The 18,610-nt window shown below is 41.2% G+C and overlaps 1 protein-coding gene across 1 annotated transcript; it reads left to right on the forward strand.

Annotated features, from left to right (window-relative positions):
* Positions 1-16,556: 16,556 nt before the first annotated feature.
* Positions 16,557-17,972, forward strand: LOC147441363 (cell number regulator 5-like). The gene is made up of 3 exons (XM_086483709.1): positions 16,557-16,851; positions 17,011-17,215; positions 17,622-17,972. The coding sequence occupies exons 1-3, from the start codon at positions 16,703-16,705 to the stop codon at positions 17,742-17,744; spliced, it is 477 nt and encodes a 158-aa protein (XP_086339835.1). The 5' UTR covers positions 16,557-16,702; the 3' UTR covers positions 17,745-17,972.
* Positions 17,973-18,610: the final 638 nt, after the last annotated feature.

Consider the following 18,610-nt stretch of genomic DNA (forward strand, 5'->3'; position numbering starts at 1 on the left):
GGATGTTCAAGGCTATTTGAATCACATGCTAATTGAAAGCATCTCTCCAAATGCAATCACCTTTGTGTGCATCACTGAAGATAGTTGCCAACCGAGGTAACTGAAGAGATAACGACAGAGATCGTAGTAGAAATGATCGATGCATTGATGGGAATCGTGTCAAGACCAAGGTAAGATTGAGCAAGACAAGTTCCAAGACAAGCATGCGGTAAAGGGGGTGATAGCATGGCCAAGGGCCTATATAGGGCATGGTTGGGTGGTCACTGGTGATTTTCATGTGCTAGTCTCCTCTATCTTAGATTGGTATTAGAGCTTAGGGAAGAACGGTGATGGAGGAGGAAAAAAAGCATGGAGATCTCATAGAAACTTGTTTCCTCTCTCTCTCTCTCTCTCTCTCTCTCTCTCTCTCTCTCTCTCTCTCTCTCTCTCTCTCTCTCTCTCTCTCTCTCTCTCTCTCTCTCTCTCTCTCTCTCTTTAAAGAAAGCTTCAAGGCGAATGGACTCCAAGAGGCAAGGATGATGGACAATCTGAGGAGCTGTGAGAATGCTAGCAAAAGTGTAGGCACATGATGTTGCTTCTGTGCATTTCAAGGTAGAAATTGCATGGATCCGTGTGGGATGTAGATGAACTAGAAAAGGCACATAAGCAATGTTGAAGGTTTCATGGGCAAATGGCAACAACAAGGTGGAAGGACATTTTTGCATAGTTTGATCATATTGAATTGATCAAAAAGACTAATTAATATGTAGTGCACAACCTTTATGATGATAAGAGCGGTCGAGACAAGGTGTTTGCTGCCACAACACATAGCTGGCTAGACCTGGTACTTGTTGTTGTTCCTTTGGTGGGCTCTTCTTCTTTTCCAACCCATCACAGGCCTCAATTATGGATACAGATAGTAGGAAAACATAGCACTAAAGGTTTAGATGGGTTTTTTTTCCAATTGAATGGGGTTGCCACACCCTATCCCATAGGCACCTTGAGTTGACCTTTCAGCATCCCTTTTGCACGTTTTTTTGTATCCGATAAGGTAGCATCTTTTTTGTGTACCCTACAAATTTTAAAATGATTGATGGGAAGTAGAAAAAACATCCATGTAATTCTGTCTCGATATCCATGCAAGTCACACAAGGATGCAAAGAGAAAGCTCACCTCAGACTCCACAAGAACAAAGGCACGATCAGTTAAAGAAGCATGACATTAGCATTTGAATAAGTATGCCTTCTCCCTATGCATGATATCAAACATATCATAACAACCAAAATTGATCATAAGGTTTGAGATTTTATGTTTTTGGAGTTTTCATATATTTATGTTTAAGTTTCTATTACACGAGCATGTCATCTAGTCTGCATCTAGTTAGCGGCTATGGTGACCTCAGAGACTACATACGGGTTCAAGTGGACCAAGCTCATCTGTTATTTTCCAACTAAGGTTGCACTAACCATGGTTTGGACTAAGGAGCAAGGCTCCATACGAGACTACTCATGAGCAAGGCTTGTGCAGCAAGGTCAATTTTCTTTTAACTATGTCTAAGTTTTGTGCATGGACACAAGGTAGCATCCAAATTCAGGATACAGATTTGGTGCTCACTCTCAGATGTGTCATGCAAATCTCTCTTTCTATAATCCTTTGTTTGCAAAAGGAGGTAGAGGTGTTCGGTAGAGCCGATGTGTCATAAAGGTGCTCAGTATGGACAATCATTTGTGGTCATGGTCAACCCATTGTTGACAAGCCAGATCCGTCAAGTTTTTAGGAGTAATTGGAAACAAGTGTGTGAAAGCAATATTGGGAAACTCAAGTATGCATTTTTTTATGGTTTATAGTATGGTATCATACTTGACAAGATCAATAATCGGCGGAGTTAATTTTATTTGAACCCTATCTAGCAAGTTCAATTTAAGGTATAATGTTTGTAACTTATTTATCTTGCAAAATTTTCTACAATGCCAACTTGACAAGCACATGTTGCTTCGGTCAAGCAGAGTTTGGCAGCAATTAGATAAAATTTGATAGCTAAGATTCAAGAGATCTCTTTTAATATTGAACAATTTCATGATTCTCAATAAGCTGCATGATTCGGCAAGGCCAAATCTTTATGCAAGCTTAACAATGTCAATTTTATTTTTCCTTGACATTTGTGTGTTAACAAGAACACCTAATAGCTATGAGCACTCAAGATCCATTCTCTGTCATCTTTCCAATGGACTTTTGTGAAGCAAGGCTTCACTTTAGGACATATTTCATAGAAGTTTGGAATATGCTATCAGCAAAAAGACTTGGGAGAACTTTGCAACATGTCTGCCTGATTTTTTCTTGGAGGTTGGTATGAGTCAACCCACGAGGGTATATAGGGTACAACCAACAGCTCTAAACTAATCAAAATACGTGGATATGAGCAAGATTTATCAACGACGTAGATGGCTATGAGCCAGCTTCAAGCACAAGGATGAAAAACGCATACTGAAATTCACTCTCAAACAAGCATCTCCTTCGGAATTCCAGGAACACTTTCCATGGAGGGACGACAAGGTTAGCCAATTTCAAGTTTTTGTTTTTATTTTAAACCTTTAAATTGGACATGCTTTCCCTGATGTGCAAAGCAAGTGCTTTTATAGTTTAAATGAGCAGCAAGGCTTCCATTTCATGCAGGAGTATTACCCATTGACTTAGGATCAAGGTAATGGCACACAGGTTTGGCGTATTGGCAATTAGAGGGTATAAGCTGACAATTTATGGTTGGCAACAATGAATTGTGATGTATCCATGCCACTACACATTGTGCAAGGCAAATATGGAATCGGCTCACATTGTTGAGACCATCATTGAAGCCAAGGGCTTATCACTTTGTTTTTTTGATATGCATGCATGGCATGCCAGTACGGTGGGATTCATTCCACCGGACCATTGTTTATGCTTTTGCTATACCATCAACTACTCTACTTAGGAGGAATTGAGACTGGTAGATTTTCTTGTGATCATTGCATATGTCTACAACAGCATGCACTTTGCATTATTGGACAAGGTGCAACCAATATACATGACACTTTCTTTGGTGGCAAGTCGGTATGGCCTAGCTATCAAGCAACTAATTCATGAGCGACATGAATAAACTAAGAGATACTCAGAGTAGGTAATCTCTTATTTGAACACCCAAGAAAACCTAGTATAACTACCTTCTTTGGATTCCTCTTCTGTTCATAGAGAGATATGATTATTGTAAGATCCACCTATGGACAAGATTCCAACTTAAGAGGATCTATTGTTTAATTTATAGCACCAATTGTGTCTATAATAGTGTCATTTCCAAGGGTATGACCCATCTAATGCCAAATCACTCCATGAGTGTTGATGATCATTGATTGATCGCTTCCCAATTTCACTTTCAAGGATGAAAGTTCTTAATATGCCAAAGGGTATTGGATGAGTTCAATTGCTAGTTTAAGCAGTTAACATGCAGAATTTAACCAAAGGGTTTATAATTGCAAAATTTAACCAAGGGGTTTGGATTGCCAAGGCAACACCCAAGGTTACCACTTCAATATTTCTTGATTTTCACTAATCTTTCATTTAGCGTTCACAAGTCAAAGACATACTAGGTATTTTAGGCTAGATTTTTGGTAATATACCTTCCAGATTGAACCTTTCAAGTTTGGATAGTGGACTTGACTCTAGGTAAGTATATGCTATTTTCCACCTCTAGGTAATGGTTTTATTTCATTTTTGCATATGCTTTGATTGAGTTTTATAAGTAGGATGTATAAGCTAGAATGATTTCATCCATTTTTCTCTTCAAACACATGACAAGGTCATGAAGGAGAAAAGAATTATGGGACAAAAGTGTACCAGATATGCTTGCGGTTATGGAGCTACATGGGAGGGTTTTGTTTGTCACATGTTGTCAGAAGGGATACAACATGGTCTAGGAACTCATGGAGTTTGGTTTAGCTAGTGTGGAGTAAGGATTATAAGGGTCCCTCTCACTCATGTTTCTAAGTTTTTACAGTTACCTCCACACACAAGTACATCTCTTACTTGATAGATGTCATTTTTTTCCAAACATCCTTATATGAGACATATTCCACATGTGGAGAATATGAGTCTCTGGGACTGACACTAGCACCTGTTTTTCAATTATGTGTTGCAAAAAAGTCCCTAGGTGTTGGTCAGATTCGTTTTTTAGACAATTTTAAGCACGTCAAATCAAGAACAATTTTATTGGCCAAATTTTTTTGGATACCTAGTAAGACTTGTTAAGGTTACAAGTATGGCTAAACAACTTTAACGGATGATTGTGTACACATGTAGCAAAGCTATGTTCTATTAATGAACATGTTTCATTTGGTACCTAGATGTGACTGATTTTCACATTCTATTATGGGCCAAATAACTATTTAGTTATTTCCCTGTGGGTTGTGAGCATAATGTTAGCCATAATCATTGGCAAGTATGGTCATGGATATGTAGGTTTGGACCTGTTTTTGCTAACCGCATGAACACTAGGTGTTATGAGCTTTAGTCTTTAGCAAAGTCCGATTTAGAGTGGCATGCACATTCATGACACTAGTAGCTTCTCAAAGCATTTCTCACTCTTTAGCAAAGTCCGATTTAGAGTGGCATGCACATTCATGACACTAGTAGCTTCTCAAAGAATTTCTCACTCTATGTTCAATCTCTCTATGAGATCAATTGTGGATATATCAATCACCAATAGAGATCATGCTTCGGTCTGAGTGGCAATAGATAAGTTGACTAAACTTTGTACGATTTATTAAATCTACTTATCTAATCTCTAAAATTAACCAAGTTGGTTGCTCATATTATTGTTGATTACTCAGCAATATTGCAAGAAATTGTGATCCTTGTTTACCAGTCATTTTGGAGGACTTTGTGTAAACGGTGGGAAACACACCTCAATATTGCTAGTTTTCCAGAGAGGATAGGCAGATTACAAGTGTTAATTTTGTGCTAAAGGATAAAGTAAGTGTGTGCTAGCACCAAGCAATCCAATTGGAAATGTTATCTCTCTAGTTTGAGTTTTCTTATTACCATGAGACAAAGCATGTTGCGACTAAGTTTCGTCCTTTCATGTTTCGATCGGCTTCTAAACCTAATCACCAGTTATGGTCGGTTTATTTACTGATGAAAAATGATAACAATTCAAGGACTTAATCTTTGCTGATGAGTTATGTCAGCATGTTACTTTGATGGAAAGTGAGGAGGTATTCTATAGACACCTCTTAGTTGTGGTAACTCGTTTAGCATAGACTAGTGAGTTATAAATAGAGTTTATACACTATGTTGGATATATGTCAGTTACACAAAATGGTTGCAAAGGGACAACACTGTCGAAAATCAAGATGTCCTTCTTGATTGTATTGAACCTCCTATGGAACCATGTTCAGGTCAAATTGACAAGTGGATCCGGTAAGGATGCCACTGTGGAAAACATTAGTATTTTTATTGTTAGGTATGTCAAGCCCGTGGGAACAGCCTATAGTAGGTAGTCCCAGTTTGCATGGTTTTTTGTTGCATGGCAAGTATGTCTTATATGTAAAATATTTTACTCAATTAGAAGAGTGTGTTATTTTTTGTTCTTCCTTATGTGTCGAGTCTCTCTCTCTCTCTCTCTCTCTCTCTCTCTCTCTCTCTCTCTCTCTCTCTCTCTCTCTCTCTCTCTCTCTCTCTCTCTCTCTCTCTCTCTCTCTCATTTCTCTGTTGCACCTACTCCTAGCTATGAAATGCATCCGGTGGCACCCATCATAGTCTCCCAAGAACTGGTATCAGAGCGAGATCGGCCTCGGCTCGACTCAGTGCGCCAGAGCGACCTCTTATGCAGAGAGATGGGAGCAGATTAATCGGTAGCAGCGAAATTGCCTTGGCCCGAGGAGCGTTTCTCGATACCACAACATCTCCTGGTTCGGCCTTCCTAGCTCGTGTGAGTGCACGGATGCGGTACGCATGCGCAGAGAGTGCGAAGGGAAGAGAGGAGAGAGAGAGAGAGAGAGAGAGAGAGAGAGAGAGAGAGAGAGAGAGAGAGAGAGAGCACGACACAGTATGTGGGGTGGAGCTCCCAATTGTGAGTGCGCGAATGCGCTGTGCGTGCGCAGAGAGTGCGAAGGGGAGAGAGAGAGAGCGAGAGAGAGAGAGAGAGAGAGAGAGAGAGAGAGAGAGAGAGAGAGAGAGAGAGAGAGAGAGAGAGAGAGAGAGAGAGAGAGAGAGAGAGAGTATGTGGGTGGAGCTCCCAAATCTCACTATGTGAGCACCATGTGAGAATGTAAGTGAGAGCTCCTTATTCTTTGTATGTAAAAAGAATAAGGAGATAAATGTGGGCAGTCGGACACTGGCCGACGGACACGGGCAAAGCATGGTGAGGCACACCGCCTTTACCTAACATTCTCCCACTAAAGGCTATGTGCCGATAAGTGGCGAGAAGACTAGCCTACAACTAGTATATACAAGAGGTGAGAGAAGACGACTCTCAACCTATGCCCACTGGCTCACTCCAAACATGCTCTAGTGTAGATGCAACATGTATACCACTAGGGCTGGAGCTACGATGACACTCATGATGCAGGTATCGAGTGATGACCTGCATGGCTCCACAATGCACAATGCCAGTGTCAGTCATCGCACGACTAACAACGCCCACTGCAAATGCACCAACCGCATAAGCAAGATGAGGTCTCGAAACCAAAAGGTTAGACATGAGAGATCCGAAAGCCGGCGAAACATGTACTATGTGTGCCAACCTATCCCTGTCAACAACCTCAGTGCCATATGCATCCTCATCAGGAACCACCTAACTATGCATCACCATGTCAGCATCATCTGGCAAAGGCATGTCCGTTGAGAATGATTGCAAAACCGAAAAATCAGCACCACTGCAATCACATAACTATGCATCACCATGTCACCATGTCAGCATCATCTGGCAAAGGCATGTCCGTTGAGAATGATTGCAAAACCGAAAAATCAGCACCACTGCAATCACACACAGTTGTCTGAAGGACACTGTCGCCCTCAAACGTATCAGACGCATCATAGAACAATGCATGGGTCTCTGGCTCAACTGATGTCACCTCAACTAATGACTGACAAAGCTATGCATTCCCAGAGATACCAATGTCTATGTGAACGTCACCACCAGAAAAATGCACAACCTGCTCTCCATGCAACACATCTGCAAAAGAGACACACCTCGTCTCTCGCTCCAAACATGGCTGCAAATACACAGAGACTATACCGCCTCGTGTGTCAAAAATATGCAAAGGGTATACCAGACCACTCCTAGCACCTCTGGCTATCACCAGTGATCCCCTATGCATCCAAAATGACCACTCTCCAAGCAGTACACAATGTCCACTACTCTGCAGCTGACTCACTGAAATGAGACTCTGACTGAGTCCTGGTACATAACGTACATCTGGTAGCGTAAGCAATGCACCGCTAGGTAAAGACATACATACATCTCCAGCACCCTCTATGTCATATGTTGAACCATCAGCAAACTGCACACAACCAAGTCTCCCACTAGAGAAAGAGCAAAACAAATCACGATTTGGTGTTATGTGAAAAACTGCATGCTCGTCTAGGAGAAAACGCGTAGACAATGTGCTATCCCAAGACACAAAGTAGTCTGAAGGCAAGCTAGACTCAAAAGTGACATGCCCATCACATGCATTTCTAGCATCTGTCACACTAGCACCATGCATCTGCCTCTTTCGCTACCTCATACGCTTGAAGCAACGACGCCTAATATGCCCCTTGTGGCCACAATACCAACATGTCAGTCGTCGTGAACAAAAATCGCCTCTCATGGCCATGCCAAACAATGACAAACAATGCTCGAGATCACAAAACTCTCCCACCTGAGAGCAAACCACTATCTCAAGCAGACAAAGTGAGCAAACTATTAAGCTCACAAGCCTCTACAACAAGCAAACAAATTTGACAAAATTTTGGCAGAGTCTCCCTTGTAACTAGAGCAAAAACTCAACAGCAAACCGCAAATGGAGACAACACAAAATGCCCAAATGGCCAAATCCGAGAATGTAGTCATCCGGAATCACCTCACAAAGTCATACAAAGAGCAAGCACGTTCTAGTCGGAGTACTATTCAACGGAATATTGACAAAAACTTTCAACTTGTTTGCATAAACAAGCTTCAATGGATGCGCATAAACAAGTGCTCAACTGCAAGCATCAACCATGCATCCAAAATACTTAGCCATGATGGCTCCACATTTGTTCCGACATAGAGTATACATCAACACAAAACCATGTGCCGAGAAACTGCATACGGATGTGCCTTAGTCCAAGAACCACATCCAAAATCAACAATTGCAAGTTAAATCAGCACCCAATGGACTCCCCAATGTGACGTACATATCCCCAAACGCAATCTACACAATGATTTGCAGTATACAAGCCCTTAAACTGTCAAATCTTTTGTGTCTCAAAACAATGCAGGTTGCTGCAGAAAATTCAGAGATCAGAATTTCAAAATTATGATATCACCATTGCATCCGGAACGTCGACAAACCTTGGGGTAGACCCCTAGATCATATAGATCTGAGTCCGAGTGTGCAAGATATGCCAAAAACACTATTTTTGGCCCAAAAGCGCAGCAAAAACTTGCTACTGTTGCAGAAATTTCAGAGGTCAAAATTAGCTCAAATAGACATTACATTGCATCCGGAGCGTGCCAAAACCCCAGGTTACGCCCTAACCTTGCATAAATCCCATTCCGTATGCAAAAGTTATGCAAAAAAAACGTTGTTTTTGGGGCTCGAAAAATGACCTACGGAAATGAAAATCTGCATTCTTCCTGCAAATATGATTGCAAAAAAGCATACACACTTGCAATACACTCTTCCCTCAAGATTGGCAATGCCACTCAAGCTTCCATGAGCACAGATATGGTGGTTTCTCACCGATCTCAAGCTTCCACGGAGAACAAGCTCACCATAGCCAGAAAAAGCTCACTTCTCTGTAGCACTCCATCTGTCACGAAGCCAAAGCTCTGATATCAATTGTGAGTGCACAGATGCGGTGCGCGTGCGCAGAGAGTGCGAAGGGAAGAGAGGGAGAGAGAGAGAGAGAGCATGACACAGTATGTGGGGTGGAGCTCCCAAATCTCACTGTGTGAGCACCATGTGAGAATGTAAGTGAGAGCTCCTTATTCTTTGTATGTATAAAGAATAAGGAGATAAATGTGGGCAGCCGGACACTGGCCGACAGACACGGGCAAAGCATGGTGAGGCACAACGCCTTTACCTAACAACTCCCTACAAGCAAAACCACCTCTGGTGCTGTTTCATCTGCAACAAGCTCGCCATCGTTTCCTTTCTTTCACCCGTTTCACACTCGAATAAACCTTTAAGATTTGGTATGTTGCCTTCAATCAAGAGGGTCTTCACACCTCTTACAATCGGTCAAGCTTGTGAAACTGGCAGATTTTAGCATCTGATAGTAAGTGTACTAAAAGCATGTCAAGGCTTAATGACAAGAACGCTCGCAGTTGATAAGCAAAATTTCAGCATCTTCAAAAGTTGATTCAAAGACCACTAAAGCCATGCGACCGCTATTCATCAATGACAACAAGGCTCGAACATACACAACTACCCAAAGCTTCACATCGGATAAGTATGCCATATATGGACCAACTTAGTGGATTTTCTTGTCAATTGAATACAGCTAGCAATGAGGCAAAGTGATGCTGAACATTAAGATCTACCCCAAACACTCGGTACCTCAACACAGGTTTTTCAAACCTTGTTTTTATTTACTCAATGTCATGGATTCATTACGGTTATGTCTATTATCAAAACAATCATACAAAGCTTTGTGTTAGCCTTTAATTTGTCAGTTGTTGCCATGCTTGTCAGTTGTCATCACGTCAAAATTTGTACGGGTTATAGACACTGCCACACATAAGTGGTATGACCTCCCAAACATATTTGTTCTCAGCCTATTTTTATTACCGCTTCTCGTGAGGTTATTGGGTACACCTTAAACCCAAGGTTTGGCAGTGAACCAAAAACTCCATTTCTGGTAGCTAATTTTTTGACCTGCACCCTATCTATTCAAGGGGGGGTTACCGATCTAGCACTAGGTTATGGATACACCAGAAATCCATGGTAGAGAACCTAAAACTCACGGTTGCTGAGCAACAAAAAACTCCAGGTATCATGAGAGGGTCTATCTAGTTTGGGCTTGAGGGGGGATTGTTAGGTATGTCAAGCCTGTGGGCACAGCCTATAGCAAGCAGTCCCAATTTGCATGTTTTTTTGTTGCATGGCAAGTATGCCTTATATGTAAAAGATTTTACTCAATTAGAAGAGCGTGTTATTTTTTGTTCTTCCTTCTGTGTCCAGTCTCTCTCTCTCTCTCTCTCTCTCTCTCTCTCTCTCTCACACTCTCTCTCTTCTCTGCTGCACCTGCTCCTAGCTATGCATGGAATGCATCCGGTGGCACCCACCATAGTCTCCCAACATTTTTGAAGATATCATCACTTTTGTTTTCGAGGACAACAATGCTTCTCCAAGGGGGGGAGTAATGTCAGGCCTAAGGTAAGATCGGGCAAGCGAAAGGTCAAGACAGATATGCGAAAGAGGGAGTCCTATAAATAGCATGGTCAATTGCCTATATAGGGCATGGTTGGGTGGTGATTTGCATCTTCTACTCCCCCATGTCTTAGAAATTGCATGGTCAACATGATAGTAGAATTGAATGTGACAATGGATAAGAACTATTTGTCCTAAAAAAAGAACAATAAATGCAGACACGTGCTGGTGGTTGTGGTTAAATATCACCTTATGATGTTTTTAATGGTATCTCAGGCCTCACAAGTCTTTAATAGAGGCAAAAATGCACCCGATGAGTGTCATCTCTTTCAACAACATGGCTTTTTAAAAGAGTTTTATATTAAGGGTGAAAATGCGAGGCAACCTTCAAAAAATAGTTATGGGTTTTTTAAGGGTGAAGATGTGAGCTACCTCAAAAAATGGTTAAGGATTGTTTGAAGGGGGTTTTGCTAATTATTTTGAAGTTCAAAATATGAGCTACCCTTCAAAAACTAAACTGCATGAACTAATGATGGAGGTGTTATTGAAAACATTTTGTGACAAGGATTGAAGAACTTTTAAGATGCCCAACAAAGGGACACATGGAGAGTACACCACACCAAGGCAATTTAGAATGATACAAGCTTATATAACATAGGTGGTAATGAGTTCTTCCTTATGAAATTGCAATATTTTTAAAATAACAAAGTCCCTTCAACATTGATGGAGAAGCATAAGTCCCCCTTTAGCTCTAGAGGGGATAAAAATGACAAGAAAAGGGTATGTTATTATAAATGTGGAGAACAGTGCCAACTCAACACCATATGTATGTATCATACAGAAGGTTTTTCCTTTTCTTGATGGGCATAAGTGTCGCAATGCATAAAAGCATCTCTCTCCATCTTTGGAAATTATAATGTGAAAAATTTCTCCTCCACCTATCTACTAATTCTACTAGCTCCTACTGGTAGGGATGAAGTAAAATTCATTTGTTTGAAGATTCCTCAACATCTTAGCAAGGTATAAAAATTTGGAAGATAAAGAGGGAATGTTTTCAAGGGGTATGAGAACGTGACAATTTCAAAGCACAAAAGAAGTTGCTCCAAATCCATATAGTTAACACAATTTTTTTGTCGATTTTGCCATATCGTATTATGTCTACAAGAAAATCGAGTTGACAAGTGTATGGTAATGCATGCATGCATGACATTGAAAAGAGAGAGAAGGGAGAGGTTTCCAAGAGGAAAATTGCACAATATGTCAACAATGAAGTCTATTACTCATATTATTTAATCGAGTGACGATAGCATTTAATCTATTGAGCTGCACCTTAACGCTACTTTTGTAATTGGACACTTAAGTGTCCTGAGACACTAAAGTGTCTTGTTTTCCTACCAAGTTTTGGCAATTTATTTGTCAACCTAGAAAGAAGTTTTTACACCTTGCTTCTACCATAGATTGGTTATGAGGGAAAGAAAACACTGGATTTTTCTCCATATTAAAATACAATCTGTATGAAGAGAATCTTGGTAAGTTCTAAGACATAAATTTTAGTAAAATTTCAAGCTGTTTTGCCAAAAAAAATCATAAAACTATTATATCTTTTTGTAGAGATGGGCTTTTTTATGTTTATAAAAGCCAAGCATTAGCACTTAGTGTTACAAAACAATGGAATGCACTTCAAAGATAAGTTTCAAAGTCACATGCAAGCTATAGACATAATTTCATACTTGAGCAAGTGCTGAATAAGAGCATTATTTTGGTCTTCCAAAGGTCCCCTCATGAAATTGGGACTATTCTAGTGCAATTGGCAACTACAAATGACTTTATATGTTTAAACCAAGAAACTACGTATTTTTTGGGCTCCCTAACTCAATTAAATCTCATTGCTTGAACTCTATCGTGAATTCTTTATCGTGCAAAAACTCTTGAAAATCTTGATTTCTCCATAATAACATTGAAACCAAGGTTTTAGGCACCCCAATTGTATATAAACCATGTACTTTGATACATTTAGTTGATCTACATGGAAAGTTTGATATTATTTGAGGTTTTGGATGCTTATGTCTCAAGAATGAAAACATGAAAGTTTTCTCTTATGTAGTTTTGAATATTTAAAATGATCTAATAATTATTGCATACCAAAGCCCTTCTACTTGCCAACTTGAGTGCTCAATGGAAAAGGCAAGCAATGTATCACTTTCTAAAACTCACAAATACATCAGAAACATATTTTTCTTTGTATACAACGATATGCTTGAAATGATCATATTAAACACATGGAAATTTCCATTATTTTATATACTCCAAAATCAATTTTTTTGCACATGAAACTTTCAATTATCTAAAGAAAAATTGTGGAAGAGTCACCTAAAATTTTCTACAAGGTCGCTTCATTTATCCTTGAGCTTATAAAGGCGATTTTCTCAAAGCGTCAATCGCAGTCTTACTAGGGTCAACTTGATGAGTATATTTCTTGTTCATGATAGATTCTAAAATGCAAGGTTATATTTTTAAAAGACCCTCTAGCTAACATATTTAAGCATATCAAGAGGGTTTTATTAGATAAATTGTCTAATGCAAGTAGCATTTAATTTAAATTTGTTCAAAAAGGACACTTAAAGTGTCCTATTTTGGTACCAAACTAGTGTTAAGCAATGCAACTTACTATGCAAACATTGTATCTGCTCCTCGAGTTGGGAGACTTGGACATCCGTTGAATTTATTTGATATTGGCTAATCATGGTTTTAATATTGTTTAAGGAGTTATTAATGAATGTGCGGAGCGTCATACAATCAATCTCCATGTAGCTAACACAACATCTGTAGGAGTATCTCCTGAAGTCTGTCCATTGTTGCATCCTCCTCTAGGGTCTGCAATTATGGAGGTTGTGTCTCTTCATTTTCCTGAGGGCTAGATGAATTTATTAAAGCTGCCAACTGAAGAAAGGGTATCAGAGCAAGAAGCAAAAAAAAACAAGACAATACATTTCAAGAGGAGTTTATACCATATTGTGTACATCATTTTAACTAGCAATAGTAGTAGCCCTCTCCTAGTAACTTGAAGAGGAATGAAATCTGTTCCTAAGGCTCCGTTATTTTTGTCATCACTGTCCTTCAACACAATGGTTTCTTTGCCTTTCGGGCCTCTATGGTTCTTGGCCAAGCTTTGATGGGCATGTGCTGGAAAGGCGCCTGCGTGCACTTTTGTAGGTGTGGCGTTGGAGAGGAAAACTTGTTGAGGAGTCGGGCAATCTACGTGGTCATTGCAAACAGGCTAGTGAAAAAGAGATTGGTTGACAATTCAAGCAGGAGATTTACTACAAACAACCATAGAGGAGAATGAATGCACATGTGGGTTTCTTGCCATCGTCTGATCGGGAACCAATTAATTCCAGGCTGCACATTTGTATGATCTTCGTGAAGCACGAATATGTCGAGAACATTTTGGTATGTAGTTATGGATGGGAAAGTCATGCACTATCATAGGGCTCTAATCTTCTTCAGTGGCATACCATGACCTTGGAAAGGTGTTATCCAAGACCTAAGCATGTGGTGCAATGTTGAGAGAAACGTATTACCGACTGGGTGTTGCAAGTGGAGCTTCCAATACATAAGTGCATGGTCAAAAATACTTGTGTGTGTCAAACAAACCTTGTTTTTGAGTTTAGCGGCCCCATATTGTGTATACAACTCAAAACCCTTGTTGATATCATTTGGCGTAACCATTGTGGGAGAAGTTTTCATAATGTGGTTGATCCATATCCATCATGGAGTCCTCTAGCATTCCATGGAAGGTATGCATGCTCTTGTGCTTAAGGGCACATCATAGAATGTTTGCACCGACAAGACTATCGGTGTCCCATCCTAGGTACTGTTTTATTTTTCTGTTCACGGCCACAATGGATGTCACCATGATTTGAATGACCATCTAGAAGTGGAGGTGGAAGATAGTGCCACAACGCTCAATCGAGCACATGCCAGTAATTTCTTCCTCCTCAAGAAAATCTTTTAACCTCAAGATAGTGCCACCGCGCTCAATCGAGCACATGCCAGTAATTGCTTCCTCCTCATGAAAATCTTTTAACCTCAAGAACAAAGTGACATTTATATCGCCCCCACCTCTAGATATTAATGTGACGGTCAATTCGAGCATTTTCTTAGGTATGTTACGTTTTGTTGGAGCAATTCTCTCCTCTTCTAAGAGCCTTGGTCTCCTCACCCTCTCCTTGAAATGGAGGGAGTTGCTTCTATTGCCCGAGTGAGATGCTTCATCCTTGCCATCACATAGTAGCCCTAACAACACAATGCAATTGACGAGTACAATAATGACATACATAACAAACATCACTTTCTCTCGACAAGTCTTTCCAACGAAAACATGTGAGTAACACACGACAAGTACGTTTACCTCCTCACATGAATGTTGCATCGAAACCACGATGCCCTGGCCTCCGTACTCTTGTTGCAGTCAAGTCTGTTACCTCTAATATTACACCTCACTCGCTTGCTCTCCTGCTGTGTCGTCTACTTTCTACATCTCCTACTGCATGAGATGCCTCCTTCTTGCTTAGTTGAGGCTTGTGTGTTGTAGTGCATCCCACCTTTTTGCGCAGAAGGTCCACCTCGAATGTTGTTTCCCATGCAGGTTTAAGATTCAGGCCTCCATGTGCTACCCTTCAACGGGATTTCAACCCTGCAATCTTAAGCGTTGCAAGCCATCATGCGCTCAAAAAACATCCCCATACGCTACCTTTATTAAAAATATCTCCATGCAGACTGCCACACAATAATGCCATGCAATGTTTTTTCTATAATTAACTCCAACTTTTTATTTTTTCCAACTTCGTACGACTAATGACCATTTTTTTCCAATTTTCCCCCAGCTGGTATCCCCTTCTTCAAAATGAGTTGTGCCATGAGGTAAAAGGCACACCACTACCGCTCTTTGAATCTTACCATTTGTATGAGGGAAGCAATCAAGGCAAACTAGTTTGAGTGAAAGTTCTTCTTCTTCTTCTTCTTCCTCTCTCTCTCTCTCTCTCTCTCTCTCTCTCTCTCTCTCTCTCTCTCTCTCTCTCTCTCTCTCTCTCTCTCCCCTCGACACTAAGCGACACAAGGCATTACGGGGGGAGGGGGTAATGGGATCGACAGTCAGGAAGTCCAAGCGCGAAGGCCGAGGTGGATTATACCCGAGAAGCATGAAAATCAAGGCAGAATTAAACACGACCAGCGCGAAAAATGGGTCCCCCATCAACCTCACAGCCTGGATTGAGACGCATGAGCTAACCATCTCACCTGCGCACACTTGTTGTAATCGCGGCCGTTTTTAAAAGGCTTTGTTATAAAAACACAGGCACTATTCGGGTTTAATTTTAGTTTTTAAATTGACTTTAACAGTTGCGATCTTCTCGGCCTTCCTGCATGAGCTTCCTGGCCCTTGATACCCTAACCCCCCCCCCCCCCCCCCCCCTTCTTTAATGCTATGTGTTACTAGGGTAAAGGGGCCAATAAGGGTACGAGTACCTAAACAAGGACCCGTCTACCCCCAATGCTAAGTACTAAAATAGACCAAAGGAGGAGCAGTAAGGGACGTTTGGTGGAGTGTATAGCTCGTGTGAGGGCTCATCTGGACCATGAGATGTTCTGATCAAGCCTTGCTGGCGAAAAGGCCCTCTTCTCCCCCTACCCCGTCACGTAATCTGCCCTCGTTTTTGCTACACTGCAAAACAATATCGCTACTATTCGCATTGTATATGCCGTCTTTTGCGTCGACTTTTTTATTGTGTATCGACAACGGAGATCTTCCGATTGCGCCTCTTCATGCAGGAAATGGTGCAGTACATGTGCAAAATTTTGTTGCACACCTTAGGTGGCACTCTGGTGGCCCCTTCACCCTAGCGCTCTCTCTCTCTCTCTCTCTCTCTCTCTCTCTCTCTCTGGCCTTCCAACATTTCGACAAGTGGAAGCTTCTCCACTAGGGTCGAAAATGCCATTTGGCTGAGTCATGAGACACAGAGAGAGAGAGAGAGAGGGAGAGAGCTCTGCAACGAAGCGATTGTTGAGAGGGAGATGAGACAGAGAGGGGGGAGAGAGAGAGAGCTCTGCAACGAAGCGATTGTGGAGAGAGTGAGATGACGAACCCACCGCACCATTGGTCGTCGGGGATGATAAATGGGTTGTGTGAGGATGTGGAAGCCCTAGCCTGTGTTGCACTCTGCCCCTGCGTTGTCTTCGCCCGCAATGCAAAGAACATTACAGATGGGGATGCGTCCTTCTTCAGGTAAGCATCAGAGATATAGATCAATTATGCACATGCAGTTAAAAATGGCACCTGTTGTCTATATGCAGTGTTTGTATGTTGTGGCACGCATGCCGCAAATGCTGTGTGTGTATGACGTGCAGATCAAGATTTTTTTCCTCCCCCCTTGAATTTATGCAGGACTTGCATGACATATGCGCTACTCGGAGGCTGTTGGGGCACCTTAGCGTGCTATGTGTGTGGCCCTTTGGGCTACTGGTTCACCTGCATACCCTGCTATGCGGCAAGATATCGAAAGCAACTTAGACTCAAAAGAGGTCTGCCGGACGTCCCTCTCGGTGACAAAGAGGCTCACTTCTTGTGCCACCCTTGCGCGCTGTCCCAGGTCACTTCCCTTATCCCACACTTACATGTTGTTCATGGGGACATGTTTGCTAGACACCTAATCTTGTCAAGAAAGTTTCAAGAAGAAGATTAGCAGGAGTTACTTGTGTGTTTTGGTACGCGCGCACACACATCAGTTGTGCTTTTGATACCTCATTTGTTTGCACACATGCGCATCGGATGTGTGAACGCAGTGTTCCTTGTGATATCTTTTTATGTCTAATTATCTAACCATATGTTCTTATGTTAGATATAACCATATGGTTAATTATCTAACCATGTAAAGTACCAAAGTATGTGCTTAACTATCTAACCATGTAGCTCGTAAAACAAATGTTTAGTTATGAGGTATGCAACCAAATCTTTTAATACTTATGACAAGCTCTTGGTTGTGTGCCCTCTGACAGGAGTTTAGGGAAATAAAGTCCTGGCATTCTGACATTGTCATTGGCCCTTCGAAGCCGACCATCGACATGCCACCTCAAGAGGCCATGGCATACCTCAAAGGTATTCAAGAAATGAAGAGATAAAAGAGATGTCCGAGTCACGTCAACAGGTCCTCATTATTTCAAACAACTCTCCCCTGTGATCATAAACCCTAATTTGTTATCTTAAATACACAGAGAGAATGCTATTACCTTGCTTGTGTACAGCTCTTGAGTTTTTTGGGGAGAGCAAGGCCTCATACAAAATCATACAGTTGTAACTAAGTGTATCATTATGTTCACATGTATAAAGGAGGGGAAGGCTTGGAGCTCTGCTTGTTTTGGTTGGTCTTCAGTTCAAGACTAGTCCAATAGATATGTTTTGAGGTCTCTTGGGATTGTTCCTACGCCGTTAAAACTTTTCTTCTCATGCGTGCGTGTGTGTGTGTGTGTGTGTAGATTGGTTATCCCAATTCCCTCCTGACTGTCAAGTCTTGAACGATAGATCTTTCGGGTCTCCTTGGGATTGTATCTACGACGTTCTAACAAACACCTCCACAACGCCCCGGCTCTCTCTCTCTCTCTCTCTCTCTCTCTCTCTCTCTCTCTCTCACTCAAAACTTCTCTTTTCTTTATTTTTGTGCTCACAAATGCATTCCACTATGGCAATGCTCTTGGCTCAAAGCATGTTAATCTTTCTGGCTATTTACTTTCTTTTTTTCCTAGCCATGTAATAGGTTTCAAAATTACATGCACTCGGGCGTTTGAACAGGAAAAGGAGAGTGCCAATATTGTTTATGGTAGAGAATGCCGACGGCCTTTCTCACCCTAGCACCAAAATAAGACGGCTTCTAGAAAATCTAATTTGGCCAAAAAATTTGAGTTATCATTAAGATTTGATAATATTAGCTACTTAGTTGATTTAGCCAAAATTTTGTTGAGTCTCATAGGGAGATTCGACACCCCTATTA

Source organism: Adiantum capillus-veneris, chromosome 15 (genome assembly GCF_014529385.1).
Source record: "Adiantum capillus-veneris isolate H3 chromosome 15, ASM1452938v2, whole genome shotgun sequence".
Taxonomy (NCBI): Eukaryota; Viridiplantae; Streptophyta; class Polypodiopsida; order Polypodiales; family Pteridaceae; genus Adiantum; species Adiantum capillus-veneris.